Genomic DNA, 14,399 nt, shown 5'->3' with positions numbered 1-14,399 from the left:
CACAAATTTTCAGTTTTTCGTTCATAAGCGACATAACGTCGGACACAGCACAATTTTTCAGTTTTCCGTTCACAAGCGACATAATGTCGGATACAGCACAAATTTTCGGTTTTCCGTTCATGGCGACACAATTCTGAACAATCGACTAGTCCTCGGAATCGATCGTTCCCATACGCTGGCGTATCGTATCAAGACCCAGCACTAAGATCTGCAGCAATTAATTAGGATGAAGTGTATCGTAGAGCTTAATCGAAACGTTCTCTCTACCTTTAACAAACCAATTTGTTCCGTCTCGTTTGGAGTGTATATTGGAATGGACGAGACCTTTTCACCTTTCCCCAACGCGTATTCCCTCATGTTAAAGTATGCATACCTGCGATTACGATCCCAGTTTTCTTTAAATTGTCAATAGGGTTGTGGAAAGTTTGCTTTCCCCTTACCCAACTTCTACGCACTCCTTCGACTCTGTTTCCTCTGGAATGGGCTCGCAGACGACAATGAATTTTATTTTCGGATTCGCAGTCTCGTTCAGCATCGCCCTTAAAATGCTGTCCTGCATCAAATGTCTTTCCGAGTCCACTTGGAACTCTGAAATTTAAGTTATTACTCCTTTCTTCCATTCCAAACAGTGACTCGACAACTTTGTCTCCCAAAATTACTTTTCCGAAAATTATACGTCAACTTTTGATCAGGTGGAGTAGGCTTTTTCACCGAGATCGTCTCCATATCGGCTCCGCAATGTCCCAGGAAGCAATACTCAACGTAGAGCAGCTGTACATCAGGGTTCGTCATCACGGAACATTTTGGGAACAGAATTATGTTCACGATCTCAATGACAATCGTGTCACGCTCCACAAACTATAACAAGCAAACGAACGCTGTTGGAACACGGACTAAAACGGCCCCGAAACATTGGAATTCGTACTTCGATCTCCAAAAACTCGTCTTCATCATTTTCTTTGCTGTACATTTGTGCATTTTCCTCTGCAATTTCATTTCTTACACAAATTATGTTGCTTGCGATCCTACAATGTCAATCGAAAGTTTGGTGTCGCTTATAATTGGAGTGTGAATGTTTACGAAAATCATGTGAAAATAGGAATTTCGACCCCCATGAGGTCTGCCATTCGTGCACAATTGAACATTACAGTTAATAAAGGACGTAAATTTTTGTGCAATCAATCTTGTCGTGAATTCACAGGTGTATTCGCAGTCTAATGACAAGCAACCCTCTACTCTCGAATGACGGAGAACGCGAATCACGATGTTGAAATTACTGAGCTTGTTGTACGTAACAAAACTTCGTTTCCGGTACTGCTGCCAGTTCCTTTCCAAGAGAACATTGTTCACCTCCCGCATCGAGTCGTCGGAGTCGTCCTTGCTGGCGATAGTCTGCTTGCTCGCCTCTTTCGTCAAGAGAGCATTGAACTCTTTCATGCTTTGCGATACAGCGGGTTGTTGACCTTCCGACAGGGTTTTGGATACATCACGCGAAAAGTCACTAAACGGGAATGTGTCTTTCAATGATTAAAACAACAATATCGAAAACACGATGCAGAATTACGAATCGACTACACATCGTCCGGGTCAGTCGGCATTTCCACTTTTATATCGCTAACTCCTGTCTTTTCCAATTGGTGGATGGACGAAGCGGTCACATGAAACTTCGATTCGCTCTCTTTCATCAGGGTCAACTGATCGTCGACGTCAGGCGATTTTATCATTTCTGGCTGATCAGGATGATACGAACCATCTTTGAATAAAACGTTTCCATTCAGTTGGTACATGCAACTTGACATTACTACAGGGTGTATGAAAAGAAAGCCGGCTGCACAGATTCATAAATTTTGTTCGCGAAAAGTGCTGGGCCGGAAATTTCGCCCGCACTTGTTGACAAACATGGCCGCGTTAGTTTATCGCTCGTTTTCGTCGATGCAAGAAGAAAAGAAAGGGTGTAGATGTACACGGTGGCCAAATGTGCCCCCAAACCAAATTGATTTTTCTTCGGATTATTCGATAGGGCCTCCAAAGAAAACCCTCTGTAACTTGAAACTTGCCACAGAGGGTTTTTCTTTTAGAGTCCTATCGGATGATATGAAGAAAGATCAATTTGGTTTGAGGGCACATTTGACCACCTTATCCTGCTACACCCTTTTCGAAAGTTGGACAAGTTTCTATCGCGATATCCGCATGTTACCACACGGAGTAGTATAAATAGTAATAGCAACTATTTCGAAAATTGAAGTTATTCCAATACCTTTACAAGTAAATTTGAATTTATACGAATTTGGGCCGACTTCCTTTTTTCATGCCTAGAGTATAACAATGAGGTGATTGTCGCCGTTTTACTAGTACTCATGAAAGACGAGTCTGGACATAACGCTTTCCTGGTTTCATCGTACGTGAAGCCCTCTTGCGATCGTCTGTTCGATGAAGTCATATCCGCGATTGTCTTGGGATATGACGAGGCTGATAGGGGAATTTGGGGGCTCCAAGTCGGATCCCCTGTCCCCGGATCCGGCTGCATCGGTATGTTATGTTTCCTTTTGAACGCTTCGACCTGCTCGACGTCGCAGCTCAGTCTGACCCACAATGATAATTGTCCGAAGTTCGAGCCTAACGAGCAAGGGATCACGCTGTACATCGGTGCGACATAGTGGAGCTTGTTTTGGGGATAGTCCAAAATATCCTTGATGCTGAGTTTCCCTGATGCTACCGAGCAGCTGACGCCGTCGTCGCAGTGGACGTTCACTTGGAACACCACGAGCTCCGAGAAGACGTAGTTGAAGAAACAGAAAAGATCGGGGATACGGTAGACGATGGAAAAATTGAAGTTCAATTCGGGACATTTTAGCGTGGGCGTGCAGACCGTCTCCTGGTCCAATATGTCCCAGCATACGAATACGGAGACGTTGTGCGTATCAGTTTCACGAAAAAGGATTTGTTTCGCCTGGATGTATTCGATCAAAAAATTACTTTTACCGCTAAAGCCATGGTCATCGCGTTTCTACGATACTAACGCTCGTTAAAAGTTGCAGGGACGAGATATGCAGCTCCATAAGGCCCTGGCCATCGGGGATCACCATCGGAAATGTGTCAGATAGCGAACTGGCGGAATCAGCGCATTCTCTAGGACAATTCGTACTACACTGAGATTCCGCGGTGGATATTTCGGAGCGTCGCAAAGGATCCAGGACTTTCGCTATCGCCTTCACCTAGATATTCCTTTTATTATCTATCTTTTAGCTTTCCAGCCAGAGCTTTAATTACGTTAGGGAACGGATTCTCTTACGGGATTTCTGCAAGGACCACTAATGGAGGTATTCTTGTCTACCAGCTGTTTACACCTGTCCAGCTCAATGATGTACTCCTGCAACGTGGCTGCATCGTCCAATTCTTCATTCTTCATCCCCAAATCCCGGATGCTCGTGTCTCTCGATCTGTACGACCCCTTTCTAACCTCATCCTGCAGCTTGCTTCAAAAGAATAATCATTTCACTTTCACGTTACCATTTTTCCCTTCCTAAAATGCTTATCGAAGACCGTTCTTTACCGTATTGTGTGCGTCGCGTCAACCCCTGTCTGCCCGTTACTTTGAACTGTAGGGACAGATTCAGTGCCATTTTTCGTTGCAATTGGTGGCAGGTCGTATTGATTATGGTTATTAGCGGTATCTTCTCTAGGAGTCTTGACGGGACCACCGTTACAGCAACGACGATCGCAATCGGAGTGGATATTGCATCCTAGTGCGCTGTTGCAGGTGCAATCACCGTTTTCCATATGTTTCGCAATTTCTATGCTACTCTTCGTACACGGAAAAAATCCTTTTCTCTTCGATTTACCTTGGCGTAGTCTACCGGATACGTTGGAACAATATTTCTTCGAACTACAACCAGCTCTTCTGCTTTTTCCATTTATGGAGTCCATTCCAAACGGGTGGGTCATGGCCTGTGGACCTCTCGAAGGACCTCTCTTTAGGACTCGAGTGCCCGTCACATCGATATTGTTGTTACCGTCAAGTTGATCGTCTCTTATCGTCGGACGATACAGATTAGTAGCTTCGTCGAGCACTTTGGCCGACAAAGAAAGCTCTTGGAAAACATTAAATAAAACAGACAACATTTTATCGGTATCGGGTAATTGGCACTTGGTGGGACACGCATCGAAATTCTGGTGGTCGGATTGGGATTGGAAAGCTGGAATTCCTTGAACGCGTGTTTCTGCATCGCTGCAACATAATTTGTCGGTAATTTCTGGAAGGAATACATCAGAGACATTTTTAAATATCTTACAAATTTCATGTGGACAGTAAACATCAGGCGACTTAGTATTTTCAGCAGTTGTTATTATTGTAATATCGAAATATATTACAACGCAAAGTAACGCTAACGCATATGGGTGAGTAAAATATTTAAAAAAAAAACCTTACGTAACACGAATTCTTAACAATGAACTAAATTAAAATCAGGAACAACAGCGTTTTATAATGTAGCCTAATTATTCTAAATCTTATTAAATATAATCTTATTCTATCCTTCATGTTAGCATACGAAAATCCCTTAGATACAAAACTGAAAGCTCCCAGATTCTAACACTAGTGTCATTATCGCTATGTCATTATAATGTCATTATCGCTCATCTTTCGGAAGAGAAAACATCAAAGTCAAAGATCTCAACGTGAAATCAAATGACACCTTAACTAACGGCTGACAGCATTTGTCAGCAGCTAGTGTCGCCGAAGAGCAGCTTTTCAAGGGAGACAACTTGCCTGTGCCTCTGGTTCCGGTCCAACATGTCTTTATATTTGACATTGCTGGGCATCTGAGCCTGGTCCAGTAGTTTCAACATTTTCTGCGGAGTTAAAGGTCTATCTGGTACCGCCACCCTTTCGGATGTCTCGATGCCGGACGTTCGTTCTTCCTCCCCTATTTTCTCCTTCACGGGTGTCATCACAGACGTCCCTTGATCTTTTTTATCCGGGATGACTATTTGTATATACTCTGTTTGCACCTGTTTGTGTACAGGTTGGAAGACAGAAATCTTCGCGGCTGCGTAGATCTTCTCTCCGTAATGTGTTACATCCTTAGTCAGTCCACAACACTTGTTGCACCACAGTATTTCACTGGCAGACATATCCTGCGGTTCTCTATTAGTCATCATCTTATCTGTCCGCTCCGCTGGTATCTGCATCGCTTTCGTCGTTTCCTGTTTCTCGGCTTGGTTTTTGAACGACTGTAACATATTTTATCCTCATTCCTCCACCGAAACACGTTTATAATGCAGCCTGTGCTTAAGGGGTTATACACACTTGTAAGTACTTAAATAATCGGTTTGCCACAATTTCTAGAAAAAAATAAACAAAATCACATATTTATTTCTAAAGATTAACATACGAAAGAGTAACATTTGCAATATATTTAGTAATTTTTTTAGAGAAAAGTATCCATTTATAACGAAGGTATAGCCGACATTCCGAGATGCTTCTTAAAAAAGTCGTTTTGTGGTGAGTAATACTACTAAAAGCCAAATTGTCTGAAATAAAAAAACCAAAAAAAGTTCAGTTTTGTGAAATATTGATTCGAAACAAAATGGCGGCTCTTTAAAGTTAAAATTTGGTTTTTTTTCCGAAAAAGTATACGTGTAGAGACTTTTTGTAATATACGTGCACAGCAAGTAAGCATTTTTTGAAAATCGTTTTTCTTCAAGGTTTACAAGTGTATAAAATCCCTTAATAAATCGTATGATTCTATTCGCTGTTTATCAATAGACTGCGGCTCTTTATGCACAATAAATATTATCTGCATCAATTGCAAAGAACAGTAGCCATGTAGAAGATTCTTTCTTTCTTCGATGATCTTAACAATTTGAAAATAATATATTGGCATTCTCAAATTCTTCTAATCTTCGTACCGTTTTAAAGTGCACTAGCACGTTTCTGTTACAAATGCATGAATTCCGCAGTCTACTTGTCAATTAAAAAAAATGGCAAACTGACCGTTAACTGTGCCGTTAAACTGTCTATGGTCGTTTGAAGCTCCTGAAGCTTCGAAAACAGCTGCTCGTTCGAGGCCTGCAAAGCCATAATGTTAGCCTGCTCGCTATTATAAGCTGTTCGCAAACTTTCTTGATCCTGCCGCTGCTCGCTGATCTTCTTCTTCAGTTCTACGTTCTCGAGCTCGACGTCGCCGTTTTTCGAGCTGAGCGCTATCAATTCGTTGTTATGCTGTTGCAGTATCTTTTTCTCGTTCATCAGATGCCTTATCTCTTCTTCCTTCTCTCGCAAGGTAAGCTCGCAATTTTTCAACTTCAATATCTCCTTGTCCAATTCCGACGACCGCTTCCGTTCCTCCATAAGCGCCGACGCTGCTTCTTCGTTGTTCCTATTTGCATTGTTACAATAATTCCGTATAATTTAGATCATCCCATAAGTCATCTCGGCTTTTATCGCCCTTCTGAACAAATATCCATACTTTTCTAGAAATTTTTACCTATGTCTTTTAACACCTTGACTGCCGCGTAGATTTCCCTTGCGATCAGAGTTATTAATAACTGTTATTAGTTACTTGACAATGAAGTTTGAACCTTACACTATAATTTATCTCGGAACGAATAATTAAATAGTTAGCGCCACTAATTTTATGACAATTGTTTTTAAGTAAATCAATAGTGTCGATCATCGATGATCACCGCGGTAGTCAACGTGTCAAGAAGTATTCGTTGAAAAACAAGACGGCTTGTGGGGTGACCTAATAGATTATCTTATATATTATACACCCAACAATCAACATAAGTAGCCAACGATTAATGCAATTTATTTGATGCAGAGGTAAATTGGACGCTTCAAAATTCTTTGAAAAAATTCGGAAAGCATGGGAAAAGGAGTGTTGTCAGTGTCGCCAGATCAAGATTTGTCTCCCACCCCACCTTATCCCTCTTCTACGACGCCATTCCCCTATTCCTCGACGGTGAGCAGGTGAGCATCCCACACTTCCGCCATGGCCCGGTCACATGACGCGTTTTGTCTCTGTCGTGCATGTGTCACAATGGCACATGTAACTATTCCCCTTAATTTCCCCAGTCTGGCGACACAGGGTGTCATTGAAGCAAGAAAAAAAAAATGTCTAGTAGAACGGGCGGCTGGAAGCTGTACTCGTGAATATTGTGAGAGACGTTGAGCATACTTTTTTTCTTCCTGAAGCATCCTCCTCAGATCGTTGGTTTTCCCGTTCAACGACTCGTTCGTGTTCTCGACGGCTATTAGTTTATCGTTCATCTGCTTCATTTGCCGCCAGCGCCTAATGTACTCGACATTCTCCGCGACTTTCTCCCTCTGGTTGGTGACTTCGCGGTTCGAGAGCTCTTTCTCCATCTCCGCTATGCGATTGGCCATCTCATTCTTTTGAATCTCTAGTTCCTGTTCGAGAAATTCAACGCTTAACACCTACGCGTACGACTCATGTATTTTCTAGAGGAAACGTCTTGACAGTTCACATTCATCTTTATGTCTGTTTCCTCCAAAAATATCCATGAGATAATTATTGAGTGTACAAAAAGAAGATCTGCCGTACAGATTCACGTTCCAAAAGCAATACTGTTTACTGTGACGCGAATTCTTCATTCGACTGTGTACTCATTGTCAGTTACGTTCGGCTCTATAACTTTCGCAATTATGCGAATATTTATACAAAATTTTGCTGGATATGTTCACGAAGAATGAGGCTTTCAGTTTCACGAGTTTAAGCTGATTTTACTTGTGTACATCTCATATAATAATGAGAGAATTAAAATTGATCCTGGAACCTCAATTTTATTCCGCGACTCGTTGACGTCGTCGTCATTAACGGCCCGAACGACACAATGACAGGAGGGTATCTTGGTGCGGCTGGTGTCGCTTTGACTAGATCTAAAACAAGGATCACGACTCAGTGATCTATCGCGATGCGCGCGCTGTGAATCATAGATTGTCTCGGATCGCTTGTAATACGACGCTATGCACTTACGTGCGCGCGGACGACGGCCTCGTTTGGGGATTACGGGTTCTCGACGACGTCCTACCGTGTATCGTGTGACTCAACAGTTGATTCCTCAGCACCGCGATTTTATCTTTCAGCTGAAACACCGATAGGGACATGCCCATTGTATGTCATTTATCCGAGCGGTTATATTTTTAACAAAGTTTTTATCATTATTACAATTCACGAATAATCTATGCGAACGATAATTTTTTAAAGTATGGCACTCAAGTACCTTAGTGTTTTCGAGTTCAAGAGATATTAATCTACTCTTATCGTCGTAAACGTTCGGAGAGACCGTCGGTGGCCGTGGATTGGCAACCACTCTCATCAACTTTGTCGCCAACCGTTTGATCTTGTCTTCCTGACAATTTGACAGTTTCTTCAAACTGTTAACTTCGTCGAGCATACGTAAATACTTGTCCTCCAGTTCATAACGGTCGAGTTTGTAAACCGAATGCCGTTCCCTGGGGTCTACAATTGTTTTTCTCTATTAGCACCAAATTGAATGCTGTACTTTTCCAATTAAATAATTCAGCTGGAATTATTGTACAGACCTATGCTAGTTCTCGAAGTATCCGCGCAAGAGCCTTCCTTCACAGGCAAAATGTCTCGATTTGGATCGTCCGCCATGTATTTAAAATCCTACTATTTGCGCGTGCCGTTACTGCGAAATAGAATTACACGGTCAACTCGGCGAAACGAAAAATAATTACCTGATTTTACGGTTACTCTCATAATTTGTCAACGTTCGGCCATTGAACTTTGCAAACAAGTCCGCGTACGGGTGGACTTAAAATATTTCAGATTTCGAGTTGAATGAACGGTTAGATTGCCATATATGGTAGTCCACGTATCTCGGGCGCGAATGCGCGGTACGATTTCGCCTCGAACTCGAACCCCTTTTCTTTTTCGTTTCGAGAGCCGTTCAAATTTTGGCGGGCAAACTGAGATACCCGGCGGCGAACTTTCAATGGAAAGCATGATTCCCCCGTGCGGTCGGCACTTTACACGGACGCGGACAGAAATATCCTGATAAAACGCGATATCGGCCAGCACCAGAACCACGCCTGGCTGAGAACGAGCACGAGAGACCACGAATGCTATTCGAGGGTTATGCTCGCCAAGGTTCGTTGAACACAGTGGTTGTCTTGGGCACCGATAATTCTCGTCAGGAACCATCGAGATTTCATCCTCTTATTCTTCCTCCTATCAAAATGTCATTCCCTAAAATTTCTCGAATTTAAGCAAAACAATACCGAATAAATCATAAAGTATTATTCTGGTATACACACTCCTATTATAAGCACCATCTATAATTGTTTGTAGTAAACACAATACAAAGCTGCATCTATCTTTTCACGTGATACAGATAGACTATACATTTAATACATTCGTTTTATAGCGCGTGCAATGGCTGTTACATACAATTTATATAAATTTTAATGTGTAAAGTATACATAATTGCAGTTTTGTGAGCACCTTCGTGGCATCTACGAAAGATACATGCGATAGGAAGTTGTTTAAAAATATTTCTTTTGTATGTTACGAACATTTATAGAGTATACATTATTTTGAGGAAATAAAACAAGGAAAACTGTGATTTCTGAAGTCAATCATGGATTACGTGTCCCGTTTATGATGCGTCACCGGGTATATGGGGCAGTGCTTCGATACGCCGGTACAACCTGCACTGCACTAACCTTGGTTTGACATCGCGGAGTGTGCGTGCCAGTGGAAAGGTAAGATGGCGGCGGACGGAGATGTGATTCCTGATCAAGAAAAAGTACGAATAGTTTCGGACTTTATACTACACTCGCCACCGGGTGAATTCAACGAGGTTTTCAATGATGTGAGGGTCTTGTTGAACAACGACAACCTGTTGAAGGAGGGTGCGTCCGGGGCTTTTGCTCAATATAACAAGGATCAGCTCACGCCTGTTAAGGTACATCATCGACCTCTCTGGCGATCTTCTACGATTTTTTATGATAGTATCCGCGGTGTTGTCCCGTATTTGTGGAAATCGTGAATCGGGGTATCTGAGGCACGCGCGGGATCAAATTTCAACAACCAGTACAGTTCCTAATCGGGCGACACGCGTCCGGGATTTCGACAGGTGACGTTGACTTTATAGTGAAATTGGAGCGCGATAATGTTCATCTGGCTGGTGTGATTGTTTACTTAAAATATCGTCAACTTGGTACGAGGAAGTTCCACCGTGAAAATCGTCGTGATATTTCGATCGAAATCGTATGGCGCTGTAGGGTTAATTTTAGTTACACTTCTTGGTGATTTTTTCACAGAAAATATTCTGAATCGATTTTTGAATTTCTTTCCTCGCGATTTTGTGTTAATTCGTTTTGCTACTTTGGAGAGCTGCGTGCACTTCTCAGTTGAATCGGTTCAATTCAGTTAAGGTTAGACACCGAAGATCTGTTCAAAGATATATTCTGTGAGCAAATGTTACACGGTAACTCGAGAATGTTTTACTACATTCACAAACTTCTTCTTTGTTTGTCTTCAGATTGAAGGCAGCGAGTATCCTGCACTTATAACAGAACACAATGATCTAGGTGGACAAAGGTTTTACGATGCTCGTATTAAGCAGAGTTTTAAATACGATCATCTTAGGAAGGAGGCGCAAGACTATGAACCGTATGAACCAGATCCTGTAGCTGAACCATGGAGGTCGGCTCTTCAGGATGAAATAACAACTTATACTCAAAGCCACTACAGACATGGTGCATGTTCAATTTTTGGCAAAAGTCAAGGAGGTATTATTATCTTTTAATATAGATATTCTTCAGTGTCAAGGCGAAAACTACAAATATACTCAATGGTGTTTGCTTCTGTACAGGTAACATCACATTAACAGCTTGCATAGAAGATCATCAATTTCAACCTAAAAATTTTTGGAACGGTCGTTGGCGTTCTGTATGGACTGTAAGTTTTAGTCCGAGTTCAGGAAATGCGGAATTAAGAGGTAGCCTTAAAGTACAAGTTCATTACTATGAAGATGGAAATGTACAGCTGGTCAGTAGCAAAGAAGTAAAAGAAAGCTTACCAATCTCGAACGAAAAACAAACAGCGAAGGAGTTAATACGTCTTGTTGAGGAATCAGAAAATGACTATCAGACTGCGATTTCGGAAAACTACCAAACAATGTCTGACACAACCTTCAAGGCCTTGCGAAGGCAGTTACCCGTTATGCGAACGAAAATTGACTGGAACAAAATTGTATCGTACAGTATTGGCAAAGAGCTTAAAAGTCAATAGAAATAGATTTTTTTATATAATATTAAGAGAAATAATTAAAAAGCGCATTTTGCTGCATGGGTGAAGTCTGGAGGTGTGATGTGCATGGGAGCAAATGTAACAATGCTATAATAATGTTTGGTTAAAGGTGTTTGACTGGAACTCATGCATGCCACTCAAGGTTCCTCTGGACCCCTTAATGTATTTTATTGCAAGAATTCAAGCAATAAAAAAGGAATATCTTCATAGTCGTATACTACTTAACAGAACAGGAGAAGAGAGTATTGCTATACACTGCTTTCTTTGTTCATTAAGTTCTATATTAACGACTTCTAACTGCTCAAAACGTACACATTTACTACCACGTATTTTATTTTAAAGGAACTTTTCAGCAAATGTTTTGTCATAACTGATTTCACATATAGTAGATTTGATAAGCTCATTAGAAAAACTCGGAAACCTTTTTTGATATTGAAAATATTGATTTACATGTTTCTCTTCAATCAATGGATCCGTGTTACGTTTATTTGTAAAATTCGTAATACTTAATAATATACAAATTTGGGGTAACGGGGATCCTTGGTCTTACTTTTGGTAAGCATTTTAATTAGAATTATATTTAGTCAATCAAACCACGTTAAATCTGTAATTATTAGCAAAAATCAAATATGAATCTGAAACTTGGGAGTGGAATATTGGAATTCATTAATGCATTTAATGGATTCATTCAAAGTTTATCAATGAGATAGTAATCTACTTTGTTAGCATTGAACAGATATAAAATAGCTAATTTATATTTTCCTGATCTCGTGCAATAATTAACAGAAACCTTTCTGGTGAGTTGCATTTATTGAATTTACCCATTATGATTACTTATAGGGATTATTGTCTTTTTGATAATTTGGGTGAATGTATTATTCTGCTTCGTTTTCTGTACTATGTAATTTACTACAGCCGCAGTTTGAAGTTGAAACTTTATAGTAAACAAAAAAAAAAACGAACAAGAAGGTTCAATACCTTTCTTTAATTACATCGATATCGTGGTGTTAACAGTCAAGGTATAGCATAATAAAAAATGTTGCACAGTGGAAAGGAAATAGCTGTCTAACATGTGCATGTTCGGTCAGCCTAATGAAATCATCGAGTTAAAATACTTGAATCAATGGGGGAATTAAAATTTCAATTCGTTAGATGCACAATAATACAATCTCTTTTAACACATAAGCCTTGTACACTTAAAAAGCACAATAACACATCTTGTACATCTTTAAACGAATATTACCGTACTGGTTTCGTGCTATGTACAAATATAATAGCATGCTGGGGCCACAGGTGATATCAAAATATGTAATATCAAACAGAATAGGTATGTCTATCTTCAACTCACAATCCGGTACAGAATACCATTACGTGTTCATACCATTCAGTACACAAAGTATACAAAGGGAAAACTTAATTCTGAACAAATATTGGTGGGCAAGGCCTACTATTTTTGTCTAACTTTATATTTCATAAAGTATAAATTTATACATTTTTGTTAAGATGTATTGTTTTACGATAAGTAATGTCTATTATGGCAGATACGTTGCAAAGTTTAATAATATTGAATAAAATAAATGTTAATCATTGCAACTTAATTTCTGTGTTAATCATATTGTAGTTGTATGGGTCATTTGTATCGAGTAATGATGTTGAAAAAGGAAAAGAAAAATCTTTTGGTGCTATCGCTTACCACACATTACACAACCAGACATGTACGCGAAAACGGAAACTAACAAAGTACATAATGCATTGTACATTGTAGAATGTAGCCTATAGCCTGCTGGAGCCTTAATCTGTTCACTTTATGTTGAGGGGGTATTATGTACATATGTTATTTGAATGAATGAATGCGACGAAGCACACTACCATTTGACTTCTCAGTCTTTAGGATTCGAAACATGTTTGTAATATTATTCATATTTTGTAAGTTACATCGTAATTCAAAATATTTTATTTAACCATACCATTTGATAACTTTTGGAAAAAACTCTTTGGAGCAGACTATATGCACAATTTAAATATATAAGACTAAAAAAAACATTTTATTAGTTGTGGAAAGAAAGAATTAAAAGAGACGCAGGGATACGATACAAAGAAAAAAAAATTAGTATACTAAATATTGCAATAATGAAATTTTATATGTAAATATGAACGTGCATATTATTTCCACATTGTAATTTGTGTTACGTATGTAAATTACAAATGAAGCGTTGAAGTTTCGAATCTTATCAAACTTTACAGAAGAATAGATGCCTATGATAATAAAATTAGGTATTACCTACAATCGAGTGTATCGTAAAATAAGAAACGCATGTCCTTATGTAAAAACTTAAACCAGAATACATTTATCAGTTAAATTATGTATTATTAAATGTTATGATTGATTAAATAAAGTGACACGACACTTTATATTTTGCTTGTCAACTTCTAAAAACTACACGATTCAATGTAGAAAAAGTGATAGATTCAAACCCTTAATGAATTCTAATTTTATAATTATGTAAAACATATGCATATTAATGAATGTAGGTAATACAATTGAAGAACAATTAAGGTAAAGAAAAGAAAGACACATTGACAATGTGTTAACTTTATTTTTGTACTTTGCATAATGTAAACAGACTATCACAGGGTGCGTGCATATATCTACATATGTATATTACAGTATCACAGAAGATGGTACATTTTAGCGCGAGAAATGAGATAGAAGAAGAGCCTATCGATTCCATATTATTTTTTAAACTTTTTGTTTGCAATTTATGTCATTAAATTCACTTTTTCGTTAGCTAGATATACATATCAACGTGTGGTATACATGTGCTATCGTGCGCATACGGTATTTATTTGCAGTACTATTTACGTGTCTTCAAAAATGAAAATGCTCACCTTACATCGACGCGCTACAAGATTCTAAAATACCATTCCTGTCATGTCAAGTCGAAAATCTATGTGTCTAATTATTGAGATACGATCAAAAATCCGATCCCACGAATTTTGACATTCAGAGCCATGTTTGTTTACAATGCGACCGTTGCTAATGTGCCACGGATCACCGATCACGTGACACTGTCACGTGGCGAAACTTGCGTG

At 39.5% G+C, this 14,399-nt stretch overlaps 2 protein-coding genes across 2 annotated transcripts; one reads left to right on the top strand and one right to left on the bottom strand.

Moving 5' to 3' along the window:
* Window positions 1-158: 158 nt before the first annotated feature.
* On the bottom strand, window positions 159-14,308 carry LOC143362883 (uncharacterized). The gene is made up of 21 exons (XM_076803382.1): window positions 14,196-14,308; window positions 8,570-8,679; window positions 8,248-8,486; window positions 8,001-8,110; window positions 7,801-7,903; window positions 7,182-7,414; window positions 5,996-6,380; window positions 4,725-5,232; window positions 4,148-4,228; window positions 3,554-4,091; window positions 3,293-3,476; window positions 3,021-3,215; window positions 2,258-2,950; window positions 2,149-2,174; window positions 1,900-2,039; window positions 1,576-1,828; window positions 1,163-1,501; window positions 926-1,025; window positions 660-858; window positions 441-588; window positions 159-373 (listed from the first exon to the last, which is right to left on the bottom strand). Exons 2-21 carry the CDS (start codon window positions 8,643-8,645, stop codon window positions 202-204), a joined length of 4,722 nt encoding a protein of 1,573 aa, XP_076659497.1. The 5' UTR covers window positions 8,646-8,679; window positions 14,196-14,308; the 3' UTR covers window positions 159-201.
* Window positions 9,390-13,718, top strand: Cpa (F-actin-capping protein subunit alpha). The gene is made up of 3 exons (XM_076803548.1): window positions 9,390-9,957; window positions 10,537-10,786; window positions 10,870-13,718. The coding sequence occupies exons 1-3, from the start codon at window positions 9,760-9,762 to the stop codon at window positions 11,286-11,288; spliced, it is 867 nt and encodes a 288-aa protein (XP_076659663.1). The 5' UTR covers window positions 9,390-9,759; the 3' UTR covers window positions 11,289-13,718.
* Window positions 14,309-14,399: the final 91 nt, after the last annotated feature.

The sequence above is a fragment of the Halictus rubicundus genome, chromosome 18 (genome assembly GCF_050948215.1).
Source record: "Halictus rubicundus isolate RS-2024b chromosome 18, iyHalRubi1_principal, whole genome shotgun sequence".
Lineage (NCBI taxonomy): Eukaryota > Metazoa > Arthropoda > Insecta > Hymenoptera > Halictidae > Halictus > Halictus rubicundus.
The sequence above is the reverse complement of the archived record's forward strand: the minus strand, read 5'-3'. Positions and strand labels throughout refer to the sequence as shown.